The 19,558-nt window shown below is 41.9% G+C and overlaps 1 protein-coding gene across 1 annotated transcript in view; it reads left to right on the top strand.

Annotated features, from left to right (window-relative positions):
* Positions 1 to 343: 343 nt before the first annotated feature.
* Positions 344 to 19,558, top strand: part of TMC2 (transmembrane channel like 2) — a 32,733-nt gene continuing 13,518 nt past the window's right edge. The window contains exons 1-13 of the mRNA XM_054059797.1: positions 344 to 389; positions 714 to 761; positions 2,728 to 3,055; positions 3,799 to 3,951; positions 6,080 to 6,170; positions 7,067 to 7,148; positions 7,443 to 7,549; positions 9,559 to 9,657; positions 13,366 to 13,508; positions 14,991 to 15,138; positions 15,582 to 15,770; positions 17,276 to 17,455; positions 18,288 to 18,440. Coding sequence (XP_053915772.1) covers positions 344 to 389; positions 714 to 761; positions 2,728 to 3,055; positions 3,799 to 3,951; positions 6,080 to 6,170; positions 7,067 to 7,148; positions 7,443 to 7,549; positions 9,559 to 9,657; positions 13,366 to 13,508; positions 14,991 to 15,138; positions 15,582 to 15,770; positions 17,276 to 17,455; positions 18,288 to 18,440 — 1,767 coding nt within the window. The remainder of the gene's footprint in view (positions 390 to 713; positions 762 to 2,727; positions 3,056 to 3,798; positions 3,952 to 6,079; positions 6,171 to 7,066; positions 7,149 to 7,442; positions 7,550 to 9,558; positions 9,658 to 13,365; positions 13,509 to 14,990; positions 15,139 to 15,581; positions 15,771 to 17,275; positions 17,456 to 18,287; positions 18,441 to 19,558) is intronic.

Below are 19,558 nucleotides of genomic sequence, written 5' to 3'. Positions count from 1 at the left end.
TTCATACGATACCACCAAGTATCCACCAAAGGGCTTTCCTTCATGTTTAAATAATGAAATGCAATGTAATGCCAACAGGTGCTTTTTTCACAGAGAGAAGGGAGAAGAAGGAAAAGTGTTTGGGTGGGCTGAGGCACAGACCAGGTCTTCCTGGCCTCTCCCACCCCTCCCTGCCTGCATGGCTTGCAAGCAGGAGGTCACCAGCAGCTGGATTCACCCATCTGTCTGCAATGTAAAGGAGACAAGCATATGGGCACTGGAAGAGAGAGTAACCCATATTTGATTTGGGCATACGTGCGCAGCATAGCAACTACAGCGTCTGTGCAAAAGACAGCAGGCTGTCATGGGGAAGAAAAAGAAATGTGCTTTACAGGTCATCATGGAAGATGGTTTGTATCACTATGAGATCATTTCAGTTTGGATGCTGCCAAATACTTGACAGAATACCCCAGGACTTTCTAAACATACCATTTTGTCTCTCTCAAAGGCTGTGCAATTTCTGTTTGCTCATGCAGGAAACTCTTTAAGTTTGCCAAACTAAAGTAAATATTAAGAGCACCAGTGTAGGAAAATAATATAATGTATAATCAATAAGGGACATTCTGCCAAGTTCAGCTGGCACTTAAGGACAAACTGTGTAAAGTATTATGTAAAGTATTGTGTATGTAAATCCCAGCAACAAATACAATTACTCTTTGTTCTTTGTCTTGCAGCTGGAATAGAGATTGATGGACAAGTCGAAAGTGACACAGAGAGTGAAGGTAATGTAGAGATTTAAAAATGCGGTCTTGTTTGAAATACAAGAAGTGATTTCTTTTTCTTTTCCTCTCTGGCTTGTGACTTGCTCTGTGACAGGAATCGTTTCATGTGCTACTTGTAAGCAAGCAGAATTTTCCCTTGACGTTAGACTAATAATAGTAATAGTTTTACAGGACAACATTCTTAAGCAGTCTGTCCCCTTTCATCCATGCTCCTAGAGTAGAAGGCTGTCGGAGCCCATATCCCTTCGTAATCAGCCCTAGTAAACCACACATCGCAGTAAAGCACAACCCTATGCAGGGCTGGGACTGCTTTGCACTACACCGAGGTCCTGCTTGCCCTCCCTGAAAAGCTTCATTAGACCATAGCACACTGGTATCTTGCTTAATCATGGCCACATGAAGATAAAATGAAAATGGATTGAAAGTAGACTGTCAGCTCTTAGGAAAATCATTAAGAGAGAACAGTAGGATTAAAAACAACTTTAACTCTGCATGTATAGTTAATAAATAGAAATAGCTAAGAGGTGGGATTATAACACTAAATAAAGAGAGAGAGATAAAAGATAAGATCATAACAGCACTGGATACGTGATACGTAGACACTACTGCAAAACTGGTTCACAACCATCTCTATACAATCCATAAAATCAGAGAAAGCAATTAACAAATTACTAGGATTTATTTTTTCAATCATATCCACCTTTCCCATATAGGCAAAGAAGGAAATAAGATAAAAGTAACAAATGTATGCTCCGCATTTCACCTAATATTTGATACATTGCAAATGAAAGCTAGGATAGCTGGCTGCACAAAATTACCATAGTATTAAGGAGGATGAGTGGTCCTTTGACCTAGGTCACTAACTGAATTCAGCGTCTTCTCAGTCCCAGTGACAACCACCGCCTGCTAGTTTTTTTGCCACTTACAAATTATTTGCTTATTATCAATTTTTAGCTTTTCAAAAAAACCAAAAATGCAAATACTCAAATTCTTTTTGCTTCTACTTTCCTCACCTTTTAGGTTGCTCATTTTTCTCTTTGGATTTCATTCCAGCACAATTTCCTTCTTCCATAACAATTTCTCCAGCCCTACAAAAAAAAAAAAATAATGCCAAAACTACAAATTATTTGTTGTTTGTTTGTTTGGTTTTTTGAACGTTTTATTTTCATCACCCAGAACTTTTGGAAAAAGAGGAGCCAAAAAACTCTGGGAAAATTACTATTGAATTTCTTTAATGGTTATGCTGGTAGAAGGCATGGAAGGTCTTACAGAGTTTTGAATGTTTTTTTTTCCCCTTTGCATAATATTCTGCAATGAAATCCCTCTCCATTTCAATCCTTCAAATTGGAAAGACTTCTGACTTCTGGACAAACAATTTTTTTAGCTTGCAATGCCTATAAGAATGAAAAGTGCACCAGAGACTGGGTTTTTTTCTTCTTCTCTGGATATAGATCTTCCTATAGAAAAGAAAACTCAGAGAAACAAGACCTGATGCTGCCTAAGCTGTACCTTTTCTATATATAAATAGAAGACACCCATCCCCAGCCTTGAAAAGTAAACATTTTTCAAGGACATTGCACCAAGAAGCACACTACATAACGTATAACCAACTGCAATTTCTGTTTCCATTGCTCTGTTGTGCTTACAGGTCAGAAAGGTATTTGTACTCTCTGATGAACAGGCTTTTGCATTTGTAACTATTTTCCAGTTTTCTTATAGTCATGTATCTGTCACTGTGCCAAAATTAGCCATACTAACTTAAATGGGAATTGCATAACCAGAGTTGGACGCGGCTCTTGGACGGGGTATAACGCAAAACCCACCAAGGTTAACAGGCATCTGTTCATTTACCTTTCTAAGGTTTGCATCAGGCATCCTTGCTGCCTGTGCTTTTCTGTTGAATCTTTATTTTGACAGTACGGAAAGCTAAGTGTTTCCCAAAGTACTTCTTTTTTATCACTTGCAGAAGATGAAGTAAAGGACAAGGCACCTAAGAAACAGCCCCTCAGGGAAACTGGCAGAGCAAGCAGACTTGAAAAGGAAAAGCAAGAGAAAGACAAAGAAGAAGATAAGAGCAAAGAGGAAGACAGTTGTAGCCAACAAAACAGAACTTCTAGGAGAAAAAACTGCCAAAATAAAAACGGTGATGGAAAAAAGGCAGGAGAGGAAGGAAGCCGGCAGAGAGGCAAAAAGGCTCCTACAAAAGATCAAAGGGAGTCAGAAAACAAAGAAAGGAAAACAAACAAGAAGGAAAAAGAGGGGGAGAACAAACAGAAGAAAGACAGGAAAAACAGGTAATTAAATGATCCCCGATATGATACCTAGTATCAGAGTGCCAGCAGTATTGACATGGGGCCAGAACTGCAAAACCTATAGATTGCAGATAAGTTACTGGTCTCCCAGAAGAGATACAACTGTGGAAACCAGTAATGTAAAATGTCGTCAAATTGTTTCCAAGGTCTTCTGTTGTTATTGTTTCTCAGACACCATCAGATCCATGCATGTAGTGAAGTCCTAGCACCTACATCTAGGGATAGAGAAGCACTCATAAACAAGACAGTTTGAGCAGCTCAGACCTGGGCACATTTTTTGGTTGGTCTAAAGAAACATTCAGGTTAAAATGGATCTCTCATATTTTCAAGTTTCTACATCTTCCAAATCTTGCTTGTCCCAACTCTCTGCTTCTCCCAAAACCTTTATTTTCTATTTTCTTCTGAAGGTGTAAAAAAATATTTCTCCAGAGCCAGCTGTACCCCTAGGCAATGCTTCTGTACCTGAAACATGGTCCAAAGCACAATGTTGGACGAGTTATGGTGGGGCATAATCACCTCTTCGTTATCCTGGCTGGAAGCAGCCTTGCCTTGAACATGAAGGGGCTGAGTTGGCATTGCACCAAGCCAGCGGACAGTGAGGCACTGTGTCCACATCAGAGTGGTATCCCAGGGATCAATGACACCATGCCTACTCCAAACAAGATCTTCCCCCTAACCCCTGTGAGCTTTTCTATTTTGTGCCCTTTATTTGGTGTCTCTCCCAGTACTTCTTCTGCTTCTTCTGACTCATCTGGTGAAGAGTCACTGTCAGAGGAGGAGCTTGCAATGCTGATGGAGCAGGTGGAACAAAAGAAAAAACTGATTTCCACCATGAGGAGCAAGCCCTGGAGGATGGTGAAGAAGCTCTCTGTGCTCAGGTACCTGTCACACCAGGAACAACACCCTCAGGGTCTTTGCTGACTGTCTAATAGACTTTACCTTTCCTAGAAACTGCATGTTTGCTGCTGCTAACCTTAACATCCCAATCTCTGAAAAAGTGATGGGAAGAACCTGGCCAGCCTGTCTGGGTTTAAATGATCGGAGTTAAAATGTGGAATTTGATTTTCAGCCTCTGTAACCAAAGAACAGACAAGGTGCAAATCTGTTCAACTGATACCCGCAGACAGGTCATTCTACCCTTGTATTTAAAACCAAATGACTCGCTACAGTCAGGCTACTTGTTAAAGCAAACTCTGTGCCCTGGTTTGCTTATTCATGGCCATTGTCAAGCAGAAATCAGAGCGGCAATGTGCCACGTACTCTCTGAGATGCTGATGCTTGGAAAAAGTACTGTATTATTTGCAAAGATTTATGGAGCAAAGATAATATTGCCCCCCAGCCTGCGCTGAAGTGGAAACAACTTGGGCAGCTGCAGAGACCCTTTATTACAGGGCAATGGGGAGGCTGTGGGGCAGGGCTGACCAGGGAAATCAAAAACCACAGGTCAACAGGGAACAGCTCATAACAAACCATTCCCAGGTAGAAGCAATGATTCTAATTCCAGGTCTACTAGTTAAAAAACTCTGAAATCACTTTCTACAAGGAGACCTTTCAAAACAGCATTGCAAGGCATGTGCAGCCCCATGAGGAGAGGTGTTGCCCCACCTCTGTGTTTGCCGAGAGGTGGCTGAGAGTGGCAGTGACCAAGCTGTGAAAGCCGACAATCACCACGTGCTTCTCTCCTTTACACTCTGAAGGCCAAGACCTGCTCCTTTTTCCATTAAAATCAGGAACCTTAAACGCTGCCAATTATTTCTAAGAAACTGGGTAAAGATCTATGCGAGGAAACTGTATTAAAGCATCTTTTTGCTCTCACAGGGATGCTACAAGCCTAAGCTCATTACAAATAAAGTCTTATGACCCTCAAAGTTGTGCAAGAAAAGAAAGAAAAAAAAAGCCAAGCAGTATTATTTCTGACATATTTTCTCTTTGGTGTAGGAAAATGGCTAAAATTCTGCTTAAGATCACATCTGATCTTGTTTCTCCATCTTTCCATCTTATCCTTGAACCATGGCAATCATTACCACCCACTAATGAACTCAAACAAAATTGTTGTACTGCTTGTGCAGGGGTCTTCAGAAAGGCTCTCACAGTGCGGTGCATTAGTTAGTTATTTTGTCTATGTAAACTCAACCCTGAGACAAGAAAATATTAACCCTGTTGCAAAGAGGAGGAACGTCAAACACAAGGAGAGCAAAACAATACATTCGAGACTTAGCAATCTCACTTGAGGTTTACAAATAAAGTCACAGATAATTTTCCCAAGGTTATGCACTGAACTGGCAAACTATTTCTACCAAGTAGAACCCCATCTTCACCACAGGCTTAAGATTGCAAAGGAACTCCTGACTCCTTAAATTTCTTCTCATGCTGTATCAGCAACATCAATACACAACATAATCTTATTCACAAACTCAGCATACTCTAACAACATCTACCTAGGTTCTTTTCTCTATAAACCTATTTTAAAACTAATTTCAGTTCTGCAGCTTGATTTTATTCCTGACCAGTATACATTCAGTACTCTGGCACTGAGATTATCTTTGTCAAGTCAATTGTACATTGATATTCATCCAGTGAGCTGTTCATGGAGAGAAACTTTGCACCCTCTTGGAGCTTGTTTCACCAGGAAATGTCATTTTCATCTTGACCAGTGCACAAGGAGAGAGAAGTTATAGTGGGCATGCCGGGATGGGAGAGCTCTGGAGGGAAAGGAAAAGGCAGGCTTTTCATTTACAACCAGGGAAATACAAGGAGAAAGAGTTAGAGCACATCTACATCGTATGAGCATAAGTGCTTTGCGGAACCCTTAATGAGCCCTAAGTGAGTGTGCAAGCTCTGCATGGTACCCCACCAGCAGATAGGAGCTGGCACCCCAAGCACAGCACAGGACAGGGAGGGCACAAATTTCTGCATTCACACTGCTTTCCCACCAGTGCAGGGGGAGGTGAAAAGTTTAAGACCCCTTTGCTGTTTTAATAACACACTTGTTTCTTTTCTAATTAGGGAGGCACAAGCTTTTGTAGAGAAGTTTGAAGGAGCTCTGGGAAAAGGGAAGGGTAAAAAGTTGTATGCGTATAAGATGATAATGGCAAAGGTAAGTGCTGCGAAGATGTCAGGGAAAATCCTGGGTACCCAGTTATGCATTCAGCACATTTTCAGTAGACTTTATGAACCCATATTTGGCAAAAGAGACACCAAGAAATCAGATTAAAACTTCTTTGCCATATTAAAAAAAAAAATAACTAGCCAGCTTCAAATCTCTGACAATTACAGTAAGAAAAGGGGGAATTTTGCCCAACCTGAATTTCATAGCAACATTCTCAGAAGCAAGGGAGGGTTTGCAGGAGCAAGAATAAACATGGCTTTCTGGTTGCAGTCTCCAAAACCTTGAACTGTGGGACAAAGCACCCTAGAGAGGAGAGAGGCCATGCCAGACTCATGCACTGTCCCACAGACTCCCATAAAATTTCATCTTCCCTGTTAATGAGAAAACAAGGATGACTGTGTTGTAAAATTGAAGTCGGTAACCAAGTTGAATGTTGTCATGGAGATTACATAGAGAAATGAAAAACAGAGCCAGGCCTGATATGATGAAATCAATAGGAGTTTAGCCGCTAGTCTGACAGGGAAGGATTCAAGCTCAGTGTTATATCAAATTAAATTTTGTTTTAAATAAAGTTAGGTCTTTCAGTCTACAGCTAGGTCTGAATTTTCCACTCTTATGTAATATGGTAAACTCATAGGAAAACTGCAGATTTCCAAAAGCCTGGGAAGATTAAAATTCAGATAATTAATGGGAACATGTGGGGGTGAAGGTCTTTTTGATTGAAAGTAGTTTCTGAAATAGTCCAAAAGATCAGACCCAAACTAGAGCTTTTGCTTTGGAATTTACACCCATGCTTAGCAGTGCTAGCAAACCCTGACATGAAAAAGCATTACAGCCTCCCTCGTCAATCCTCTCTGCTCACAGCAATGTTGTCTTTTTTTCAGAAATGGGTGAAATTCAAGAGAGACTTTGACAATTTCAAAACCCAGTGCATACCCTGGGAGATGAAGATAAAAGAAGTGGAGAGTAAGTGGAAGTTGCTGTGCAGTGGCAGTGAGACATTTTGCAAGACAGCTTTGCCCTCATCCAAACAATGCTCCAGCTCCCTGGTCCCCAATCTCTGCTCACCTCAGGTGCTGGTGCCAATGCAGTAACACGCACCTCGGAAGCTCTGGCCTTTGCCTTCTCCATCAGCAGTGGGAGCTGTTGGGAGGGTCTTAGGAAAGATGCTGGGGAGACCTGAGGTAAGGGGATCTAGGTCTTGCTGAGAATAATTTAACTCTCCTAAACTCCTAATCATTAAGTGTCTTCTGCTTCAAGGTCACTTTGGCTCCTCAGTTGCTTCCTACTTCATATTTCTGAGGTGGATGTACGGAGTAAATCTTGTCCTTTTTGGGTTAATATTTGGACTGGTTATAATTCCAGAGGTAAGTGTTTAAGTCTCCTTTCAGTAATATTTTGCCGTTTGCTTAACGTGACCATGAGATTGACAGCACAAAAGTGTCTTATAACAGGCAGTGCTTTGGAAAAATGAAGTGTATGAGGATGATTATTTACAAAGAACAACTTATAAGGCACAGGACTAAAGGTCAGATTGAAATGAGGAGATCTAAAATGCTATCAAAGATTCTACCCATCCAGCAGCTAAAACAGGAGCTCAAAAACCTAACTTGAGGCTAATCTTACATTTTTACTAAAGTGAATAATACTATCTAGTAATCCTCTAAGATGCAACTTCAGGTCTGTAATAGACATAAGAAACAGACTGTGCACAGAAATTGATTAAAAAAAAAAGCTCTGTGATGGTATGGAACTTGCACAAACATTTCCTTCACCTCTCTGCATTGCAAAAAATCACAATTCAGATTAAGAAGCAGGACTGGTTATTCCTACGTCTTTACCAAGGACCAGGGACACCAGCTGCAATGCAGTCCTCACTGGGTGTGTTGACTCCAGTTTTGACAGACATACCGTTGCATGAGCTTTCACAGCCACAAAGATAAAGTAGGGGTGGAAAACCCAGGGTGGTGCCAGTGCCAGGACCCCTCCATAGGCTGAGGAACCCCTTTCGTGCCCTCTGAGGGACACAGCCACAGCAGAGCCCCACAGAAGCAGCCATGGAAGGAAGAAACAATTTCCCGAGCAGTTTGCCAAATAACATTTGTTTGGGAAATAAGCCTTTTCTGTATTTCTAGTTCAGATGATTCACAAAGAAAAGTTTTATTTTTAGTTTTTCTATTTCTCGCTGTTCATGCTGAAGGCAAAGGATCTCATAGTCAAATTTATATGATCGTTTATTCAAGATTTTTTTAATGTAGCTATTAGAGCTCTGGCTAAATTACTCAGTGCAGTCTATAAAGGCTGTGCAATCTGCAGACAGCGGCATCTGTTCTGTTCAATGCAGATTTTTATGGAACAAAAATGCAGCATAGAGTCTCTCCTGAGGACTGTGCCTTTGTTCCCCTTAATGTGGTTGTTCACACTATGGAAAGTAAAAGCTCTGTTTCCTTCCAGGATGAGGAGACATAACCATTAGCACTGAACAATACAAATGTATTTTGTTAGGAACTTTGCATATGGTAGACTAAACAGCTTTGTCTGTAAAGTATGCATACTGTTACTCATTGCCTACTGAGCTGTTACGATATGGAGAGTAGCTGGGCAATAAACATTTAATCATAAATGATTTTGAAAGTAATTAGATAGTTCTAAAAAATAAATGATAGATGATATGCTAGGGTCTTTCTAGGCTATGAATGCTAACAAGCTATTTTAGTATGGGCATCAGTTGGAGTCTGCTTGTAGATATATTATTAACTCTTCATAGCCCTTGACATTCTCTGTCTGGACTGCAATAGCTACTGGACTTACTGCAAGACCTGCTTTGTGTCATCATCTTGCCATCAAGAAAGTCTATGCAGTGAAAAGTGTTCTTTGCATCATATTTTCATACTCTTTTTTTCCCCCAAACATAACTGCCCTTCACCTTACCTTGGGAACATTTTTCAATCCAAGACTGTGTAATTCAGAATACACTGCAAGCTCAACCCAGTGCTCCTGACTTCTCTCAAAGGAGGAGTCCTGCATAAACAGATAAAGCTAATCCTTTTATTGCATCAGACCCATGAAGTTCAAGCAAAGAACTTCTTGCTGAACTAAGGACATTTAAACTGGAGCCACTCATTGAGGGACACCGTTCCTTGGCAAAAGAGTTCGTGTGTAATGGAAGTTCCTAGGGAAAGGGAGCTCCTCTGGTCATTTGGGTGAAATAGATCCTAAATGATCTAAAGTACTGCTCTGGTATTAAGAAATAAAATATATATTAAAATCAGCCAAAAGGGAGACCAACCAAAAGCAAACCAAAAGGCAAAAACACTCCTAAAAACTATACAATGTGTTATATCGTATATGCATCACGGTTGTTAATGTTCACCAGGTCCTGATGGGAATGCCATATGGAAGCATGCCAAGGAAAACTGTACCCCGGGCTGAACAAGCAACAGCTATGGATTTTTCAGTTCTTTGGGATTTTGAGGTAAGTACAGGAGCACTAATCATAAGAGATCAGTTGAATATCTCCTACAAGTCTTTCAAAATTATTAGCACTACAGGAATCAATTTGTTCCAAGATAAACCAGCAATGCACCTATTTCTTCCAGAAGATGAAGACACCTGCTGCCACAAAATCTTTGAGTTTTCTGGCAAAACCAGCATGTACATCTGCAGGCACCTTCACGTGGATTTGAACTACTTCCATATACAAACCTGCTGGCTGGCGTATGTCACATGTGTGTGTATACACACATAGACGTATATTTCTCAGTGTTGCAGGAACAAAGCAGGTGCAGTTTTATTCCTAAGGGGACGTATCACCTCCCAAGACAGGTGGCTAACACCACCTAAAACGGGTCTGTCTCAGGTCAATGAGGTGCAACAGAACAAAGTAAAATCCATTAAGGCAATAGAGTTACACAGTTCCACACTGAAGGAAGTCAAAGCAGATTTAGAGACCCCACATCCTTCTCTCTACACAGTATTTTTGTTCATGAAATACAAGAAGCCAAAGTCAGGTATTTGTGTGAGCGTTATTTGAAGTAGGTGATTACGCAAACTGCCCAGTGATGAGTTTGGTGCAACTCACACCATGTTGACAGAGTTGCCTCATGAACTCAGGCAAAAAAAAAAAAAAGATCTTTTTCAAAGGGAAAAACACCCAGTAAATACATTTCTGCTGTATTCTAAATCTACATAGAACAATCTATAGAAATCTATATCATCATCTCACAGTCACAGAATTTTATTCTGAACAAAAATACAAAAAATTTGTATGCACAACAGCCATTTTACTTTCACCTAGAAAGGCAGCCAGCACGCGTATGAAACGTGAGAGCTACTCCAAACCAGGTAGCCAGAAGATGAGTTCAAGCTGCAGACCCCTTTAGCAGGCAGGGAGAAACTTGTCATACCACTGAATTTCCTCATAGCCTTGGGAAGAGGATCCCTGCCCATGTCCCTTCATCCCTATCACTCTGGAATATTTATATACTCCTGAAGCTGGAACCATAGCTTAGGACTTGCACCGAAAGGGAAAGCCTCGGTTTCCAGCTGCCCACAAGCACTTGGCTGTACTCTTGATGCAGATCGTCCCAGTTAACTCTTTGTCTTTGAAGATGTAGGTGAAAGGGATTACGTGTTTTTAGGGAACAGCCCAAAATACAAAAAAAGACATGTGCATGAAGGGAGAAGATTCTGTTGTGGCCCATACACGAGGGATTCAACTTTCAAAGCTGCTACTTCTGGAAATATCTTTAAAATGCTTGTTGGTGCTGGCCCACATATTATAAGCATGGGACCCAGTCCTTCTGTAATAAACCACATCACAATTTTCTTAGCTAAAGAAAAAACCCAACAAGTACTTTAATATAAGCCAGATTATTTAAATTAATTCATTAATAAGGCATGGCCAGACCTTTGTTGACATCCATTTTCTGCTGAGAATCCTTTTAGTTCTTGCTTTCTCAGCACTTTCACCCACTTGCCAGAATCCAAAATTCAGAGGTGAATTAGCAACATTTTGAATAGCATTGGACTGTAAAAATACAAGAACAACCATTTAAAACAAACCAACCCCCACAAACCCTCAATCCAAACTAAAAAAAAAAAAAAAACCAACCAAAAAAACCCACCAACCTGCAGAGGTGTTGCTGAACTTTTGTCTAGAAGATCATAAATTATACATATACCAGCAAGGAAATTTGCTCTTGGGTGAGTCTGTACCATCACATGAAAGGCTGGCTACCACGAGCTGCCAGTCTCCTCCCTGTGCCTTGACACATACACATCTATATTCCTCTGATATCACCGAGGGCCTGATCCCCTGAACCTCTCTGCCACACAGGTCCCCATCCTGTACTCACTGGCTTGCTGCCTGACACCAGGGAGCAATCATGCAAATTTGAGAAATAATCTCTAGCTATGAGGCAACGATGTATGCCTGCACTCTCTGGAACCAGAATATGTCAAATTAAACCCTTCACAGAGGCTTTTGAAATGAATGGATGCTTATTCCAGTCTGCTCCACAGGACACGTGCAATAGGGAAACATATTTCAGAGCAGGCATAAAAAGGAGTCAATACTGTGATCCTGAAAATTACATTTCAAGAGAGGGGAGCCAGGGAAATGTATGCTTTGGCAGCAAGGAGATCACATCATGGATTTCTAGAGGAGCAGAAAGGAATAAATCTCACTTGGACATCAGACACTATGCCTCACAGATGAAGAACATACTGGATCATGTGAGCAAAGAAACTCATTTTTCAGTCTCCATCATTTCATGAATCAAAAAGACGAAGGTTTGGAAACACAACCTCAGAACAGAAGTTCACTAATAAGTTCCATGAACATCTACTTTATATTTTATGAGTCTTTTTTCGTTACACCTCTTCAGCACATTTTACATAACATATTACAAGCCCCAAGCAACAGTGCTGTGGTGTGCCAACCGTGGGTTTGCTGCATTTCACCAAGCAGCTCAACAGCGCTGGTAGAAATACATGCAAAGTCATCCTGTACCTGTGGGACTGCACTTTGGGGAGGGCAAACACACAACTAATGTGGCACTGAGGGATATCAAAGTTTTATATTAGGTTAGGAACGATAAAACTAGCACTTTGGGGAAGCCTACTCTAATTGATTATATGGAAGTGGTCAAACACTGGAAGAGAAGCTCAGAAAGGTTGTGGGATTTCCAACTTTGGACATTTTCAAAACTCAATTGGACATGGCGCTGAAACACAGCGCTTAATTTTGGAATTGGCTCTGCTTTTAGCAAGGGGCTTGACTAGATGACCTCCAGAGGTCCCTTCCCAAGTAAATTATTCCACATCTTTAAACAAAATGCATTACACAGCTCTGATATGAGCTTCAATGTATGTCTCAATTTTGGTCCTTCCAAAGGCTTGATCAGAGGGGAGCTTGCTCTACTATCACAGCCAGACTGATTAACTATACTTAACTTACAAGCCAAAAGACAACAGGCGAAAAATAGAGAAGTACAATATGCAACGATACACATCAGCTTGGATGAGATTTGACAGAAAAACAGGGAGAGATTCTTAATGCAGATTAGGACATCTGCACACTTGTTGAATGCCCAACTGTTTGTACAGCAAAAAATATATCTACTTTAAACAACATAGTTGATACTGTGTCTAAGCTTTGATTTCCACAGGGTAGTAATGCTTCGATTTTAGTCTTCAGTTATACTGGCTCTGCAGGTGGTAGCCAGTAAAAGGAACTAAATCTGCAGCATACTGAGCATCAGCAGCCTTCTAGCTGAAAGGAAAAGTTTCATATCAGGTTGGAAAAACCGTTTGCTATAGTATTTCTGTAAGATCTGAGTGTTTGATACAGACTTAGAGAAGCAGGTGGGCTACAGCCACAAAGAGCAATAAGGAGATTTTTCTGAGAGCGATGAAACAGTGGTGGATAAAAATTACATTTTAGTTTTGAGCCAGCATCCTCTGACATGCTCTCCCTCTTCTTCCCTCTCTTAGCAAGATAAGCTCTTAGGAGGATGGCTCTTGAAGGTGACAGGGCAGCAAACAGCCAAGAATGAGACACTAAGAATTTTTCCAAGTTGATCTTCCCTATTTTCTATCTTCAGTTTTCACCATAAACCTCTTCCCTGAAGAATTAAAGCTGCACAGCTTACACTAAGGCTTGCTTTTGCCTCTTCTCCAGGGCTACATCAAATACTCAGCACTCTTTTATGGCTACTACAACAACCAACGGACAATTGGCTGGTTAAAATATAGACTACCGATGGCATATTTCATGGTTGGGATCAGCGTATTCGGCTACAGCCTGATGGTTGTTATAAGATCGTAAGTATGGCTGGCATCACCCTCTCTGCAAAATACACCTAGATGTGTTTGGTAGATGGTTTTCCCTCCATGGGCATGGCTAATTGCTAGGTCTACCCTTGGCCAGACAGCTGAGGAAGCATAGGATGAAGAGGGCTGTGTGCCTGCTGTGTAGGTCCACTTGGCCTCAGCATCCACCACAGCAAGCTCTGGTGTGCTGAGTGGACCTGGGCAGTCCCACGCCTCAGCCATGTGCTTACATGCATTATTTTGAAGTCTCTCGCCTCCTTTTCCAGCCTTCTTTTCTTTCCCCTTCCTTGCTTTAACCCTTCCTCCAACAGTACTACTCAGCCATCAAATAGGCGGATGCTGTACATGGAGGATTTGACTTACAGTAAATTTCAGAGGCTCTTTTTTTCATCCTTTCTTTGCAAAAAAAAATAATTCCTGAAAGCCAATGTGAGTCAAACAGATGGTGCAAGTGGTACGGAAAAGAGTCAAACGTTACCAGACTGCTTTTGATGCATCTCCAAACCAATCAGTGGAGTTTCAAAGTGGGGCACCAATCTCTGTGCCCCTTGTGCACTGTCCCCAGGCACCAGTGAGGTCCCCGCAGCAGCTGAAGCACCTCTTGCTGCTGAAACAGTCTCTGCAAAGCCAAAAATAAAACCCTCTGTCTCTCTCTAGAGGCCACACCATGCAAAGGTTATCCGTCCTTTGCAAGAAATAATAAGCACACGGATTTGTATCACTGTCAAAATGTACCCTATTGCTGTGCAGCAGAAAGAGCCTCTTGAGCCTTTGACTGGAGTGGAACACGGGGATTTGCTGTACATTTACCATGAAATTGCAGCATCTGTTGTCTCGACTTCCTTAAGGGACTAGTGCTAGGAACTCTAGTGGGAATTACAGAAGGATTTCAGGAATCGAATAATAGAGAAGGAGCAGCAGAAGCCATATCTGCTCTTATGCTGATTAACAAGAATAATCCTTTTTTTCCTCCCTGTATAGTTTGCTGTGAGCTCTTTGGCTCCAGCATTGTGCAGTTACTGAAATCTCACTAAAACTTGGTGTTGCAAGTGGGTGTATTGGACAGCACTAACGATTTTTGACTAAATTTAACTAACCAAAGGTAGCTATAAACATATACTGTTTATATCTAGGACTCGGAAGCACTGTAAATAGGCTTTCTTCGTGCACAGCTGGTCGAAGCAATCCTTAACCTGCTTTAATCACACATATTAGGGTTTTTTTCTACATTACTGCTTTTAGTACAAGACTTGCATAGCCCTGAAGACCACGTTTGACAATTCAGTCCTTCTTAAGCCTTAGGTCCCATGGCACATGATAGAGAGTTGCACCCAAACCCCAAGAAGATTCACCACACTACTTCCTTACCCACCATCAATTCTAGACCACTGGCACTGCTTTGCAAAGTTGAAGGACATGTGGTGGCTCTGTGAAACATTCCCTGACCTTGCTGTTGCACGTGTCCTTGCGCAGGATGGCACGCAATGCCAACCAAAGTACAGCAGATGGGGACGATGACAACTTCATTTTCAGCTGGAAAATGTTCACCAGCTGGGACTACCTCATTGGCAACCCAGAGACAGCAGACAACAAATTTGCATCCATCACCACCAGCTTCAAGGTAATCCTGGCTGACATTTCTCTGCCCGTTTCTGGGGATGCTCCCATATCCCATAGCAGAGATATAAGTGGAAATCTGGGTACCTGTACAGCATCCCTCCATACAAACAGCATATGACACTGAATCGCAGCAGCTCTGCCTTCAGCACCACAGGTCACCCCAAGAACATTTTTAGGATTTGAAAAAAAACTATTTATTTCTAGAGTGCAGCTTCTCCACCACATTCACCTGGGACATGGCAGGCTGTTTCGCACTTCACGTCTTTCAGTCAAACAGGGATGCCTGTATAAAACTTTCTTTGAGCTTTGTACGAACTACCAAATTCAAAATAGCCAGAGTACCACGGGATTGTGTTTTATAGGGTAGAAAACCATCCAATGTTGCCTTAGGCTCAGTGCTGCAAAATCAACTTTGCAATTCTGTGAGCGTCCCTGTTTTTTCAGGAGTCTATTGTGGATGAACAAGAAAGTAACAAGGACGAGAACATCCACCTGAGGAGGTTCCTGCGGGTTTTGGCCAACGTCCTCATTATATGCTGCTTGTGTGGAAGCGGCTACCTCATTTATTTTGTGGTAAAACGCTCCCAGACGTTTTCCAAAATGCAAAACGTTGGGTGGTATGAAAGAAATGAGGTAAGGAAACTTTGCTTCCAGTTTTCTGCTCTGATAATTTGCCTCGGACATCAGCATAATCATTGCCACAGCTTGAGGACAGCACCCAAGGCAGGAATTCCCTACCAGGTTCCAGAAGTCCCCTTCAGTACCTAAGTACCTGTGTTAGCCAGGAAGTCACTAAGTTTCTAGGACAAATTAAGAGCTCCTACAAAGAAGAGTAAATACCCTTAGAACAAATTGTAGTAAAAGTTTATGGGCATTCAGCACTTAAGTCACTAACCATTTTTTAAAGGATCTATCTCAAGTAGAACATTAATCCTTACAAATTCTGTTGTACTAGAAAGCTCGCTGGGTGTCAGAAATGTCCATGATTAGACAAAGTTAAACTCAGATCTTTAAAATCCACCTTGAATAATGGGAATAAGATTTTACAACCTGCAGAAAACTTTCAGTTGTCAAAACTTTTCTGTGTCTGATTGTGGAATGAGAAGTTCAAATTCTGAAGCTCTTCACAGAAAAAAAAATTAAAATGTTTCAAGCTATGGAAAGACTTAATTTCAATGTACACTATGTTATCATGTATTTATGTATGAAAGCCAAATTAAATTCCAAGTCATACATTTTCATAATTCCCTCAGAAAACATTAACAAGACAGCACATTCTCAAAAAGTGCTTTGATTTACTTCAGTGAACTTTTCCCAAAGAAAAATTGCTATTAAAAAAAATGAAAGTTTAATGCCTGAGACTTTCCTGGTGATAATTCGAGATTTAAGAATATACATTTCTGGGTAGTGTCCCCTCTCATAGAAAGAAAAGCACCAAAAAGAAGTGAGTCAGAACCCACCAGCAGTCGTACAGACAGAGTCCTCCACAAGCCAACAGGCACTGCATAGCTGTAAAATAAGATAGAACCTACAAGTCATGCCTAAGCTGACACTGACTTGCCAGTGACCTCACTGACCACAGTACAACTTAGTGTCTCACGCCATATAGGGGAATAAAAGTACCACGAGAACATATTTTCTTGAGCTGCAAAACTGCGTCCTCAATATAGTTCCATTCAAATCTGTAATTTCTTATTGCAAAAGCAAAGGTGCTGAATGTGGAAAACAAACATTTGCATCAACTAATTATCTTTATGCACGCAAGCCAAGTCTTGCGCTTCCTCTAAAACTAAAATAAGAACCTCAGAGCTGATGCAAGCAGTACTACAAGGGAGACTTGAGGAACCTAAATATTCATGAGTCTGGGCTGACAAGGAACAAATTCTTCAGAGCTCATCCCTTTGAGATAACAGCAAAAGTGCTCCTGCAAGAGCAAGCTGTGCAACCCAGCCCTGAAGTCTGATGCTGTGTTACCTGCACGCTAAGCAAAGTCAGAAGCTGAGCTTGCTTTGGCTTCCCAAGCCCTTTATAAATCTGCCAGAAAGCTCCAACCACTTGCAGGCAGCCCCCGCCCTACTCTAAGTAATACAGTCACTGTTGTTGCTATTAGCAGTAATCTTGTTTTCCTTATGTGGCAGGTTGAAATTGTGATGTCCTTGCTAGGCATGTTTTGCCCTCCGCTATTTGAAACCATTGCTGCACTAGAAAATTACCATCCCCGCATTGGGCTGAAATGGCAGCTGGGGCGGATCTTCGCGCTCTTCCTTGGGAACCTCTACACATTTTTGTTGGCCTTGATGGATGATGTAAATGAAAAAGTAAGAGATAGGACAAAAAGCCATTTTTGCTAGCATTGTCCAGAGTTGAGGGCGAGCACAGCCCGTCCCCAGAGATGGCAGGAACCATCATCCTCTCTGTCCGATTCTCTCCATCACCAGCTGCGGTGCTCCAGGGAGACTCACTGCCCAGAGGGTTTTCCAGTGAGTCTCCAGCTTCTCTTCACAGGCCTGTAAAGAGAGTGCTTATTGTCTCCTATGTTCATGGCATATTAGGATAATTTGGCATTTTCTCCATCTGACACCATTTGCAATTTCTATTATGCAGATCTAGAGGGCATAATTTATAGCCCTTTTTCCATGCCCTCCCCTCTTCAACATTATCCTGGTAGTGTGTTGCAGGCAGATAACCACAGAAAGGGATAAATGTCTAACTGATGTGCAGGAAAAATGAGTCTGGTTTAAGCTGAGAAAAGTCAGAGGAATCAGGGCAGAGCAAACTGCCCTGAAAAACAATGAAGAATGTGAGGAACGAGGACTGAGCGGAGGCTCCCTCTGCATGCACTGATCTTGCAGGAGGTCTGGCTCTTCCACATGCAGTGACCAAACTGCTAGCTCCCTGAGACTCACAGTGTGCCAAGCTGCTTTCAGTCTGAAGGGGCTGCTGCTCCTTTGCTCCTGGCAAAAGGGGAGAGAGTTTCCATGCTGTTTCCATTTCCAGTGCAAGCACTCCAACTCTCTTGTAAGCAAAGGCTTACATGCTGGATGGTAACTGGCAGGGAGGAGGGAGAAACCATCACCTTTGTCCCTCCAAACACATCCTCTGGGACCACCATTTCCTGGTCTTTTTGGCTGGAAGGTTTCTTTGTTACAGCTGGCTGAAGAGGACGCCGTGAAGAACATCACACACTGGATGCTGCTTGGCCACCACAACTCATCTGCAGGGAACAGCAGCACTGCCACCCCACCTCCCCTTGATCCGGCAGATGTGCCCAGGGGACCATGCTGGGAGACAACTGTTGGCATTGTAAGAAATTCACCATGTAGCAAGTCTCTGGGCTGGTTTGGGGTGGATTTTTTTGTTGTTGATGATGATGTTTTTGGCATTTCCAGGATTTAAATTTTCTTCACAAATAGCATTTCCTTTTCCAACTCTTGCATAGAAGATCAAGGCAGTATAAATCCTTGGCCACAGTACTCAAGCTTTGGTGGTGAAATCCCCAGCTGGACACACCCAGGGCACATACAAATCTTAGGTAGCCCACAGCCATGCCTGCATCATGTTTTGGTTCAGATCATGACTGCGCCTTTGAAGGAATCTGTCTTCCCCGCTATTGCTGTACTTGAGTTCACATTGTAGGGAGGCTTCAGAGCACATTGGTAAAACCCAACCAGAGGACATATCCCAAAAACTAACACTTAGTGACACCATGGGATGAGGGCAGAAATCAGGCACAAATAACCTCCCTGAAGTGCATGCAAGGTAGACTCCAAGTCCTCAGAATTTCACCCCACAAACCCACCCTGCAATCTTTCCACTTTGGGCAACTGTCTTCATCCAGCAAGAAGTTCTGCAGCCTGACTATGCATGACTTAAAAAGTAACAGCAATCATTTATTGTCTGATATAGAGACAGTCAGAGTTTAATCAAGCTAGAAGGCAATGCATTCCTGTGTACTCACTGGCCACACCATTTTCAGTCAAATGACAAAATACCAGCCACTCTCAATCCTTGGACGGGGCTGATCCTCAGTGCAACTCAGCTGTCATTCTCCAAATCCTTGGGTTTTACCCCCTCAGATTTTAAAATCTTTTCTTACCAGTGTTTTTCCATATGAATCCTTGTGACACCAGCTATCTGCATCTTACAAGTCTTATTTCTGCCTGCAATTTTACCCTTCTTGCCTTGTGCATGTCGCCTCTCTGCACTTCCTCACGAGTCTTGCTTACAACTGAGTAATTTCTTCATGGTTCCCAAGCACAAAGGCAAAGCTTAAGCACTGTCAAGTGTTTTAAAACAAGCAGGGAGTTTGCTCACAGTTTGCCTTTCTGAAGGTTACTGTCACATAAAGACAAATGGCTTAATAAAAAATACAGTCCCCAATGCACTACTGAAATTATAGGCACTAAATATTTCTTCCTTGT

The sequence above is a fragment of the Cuculus canorus genome, chromosome 2 (assembly GCF_017976375.1).
Source record: "Cuculus canorus isolate bCucCan1 chromosome 2, bCucCan1.pri, whole genome shotgun sequence".
NCBI classification, from domain to species: domain Eukaryota; kingdom Metazoa; phylum Chordata; class Aves; order Cuculiformes; family Cuculidae; genus Cuculus; species Cuculus canorus.
The sequence above is the reverse complement of the archived record's forward strand: the minus strand, read 5'-3'. Positions and strand labels throughout refer to the sequence as shown.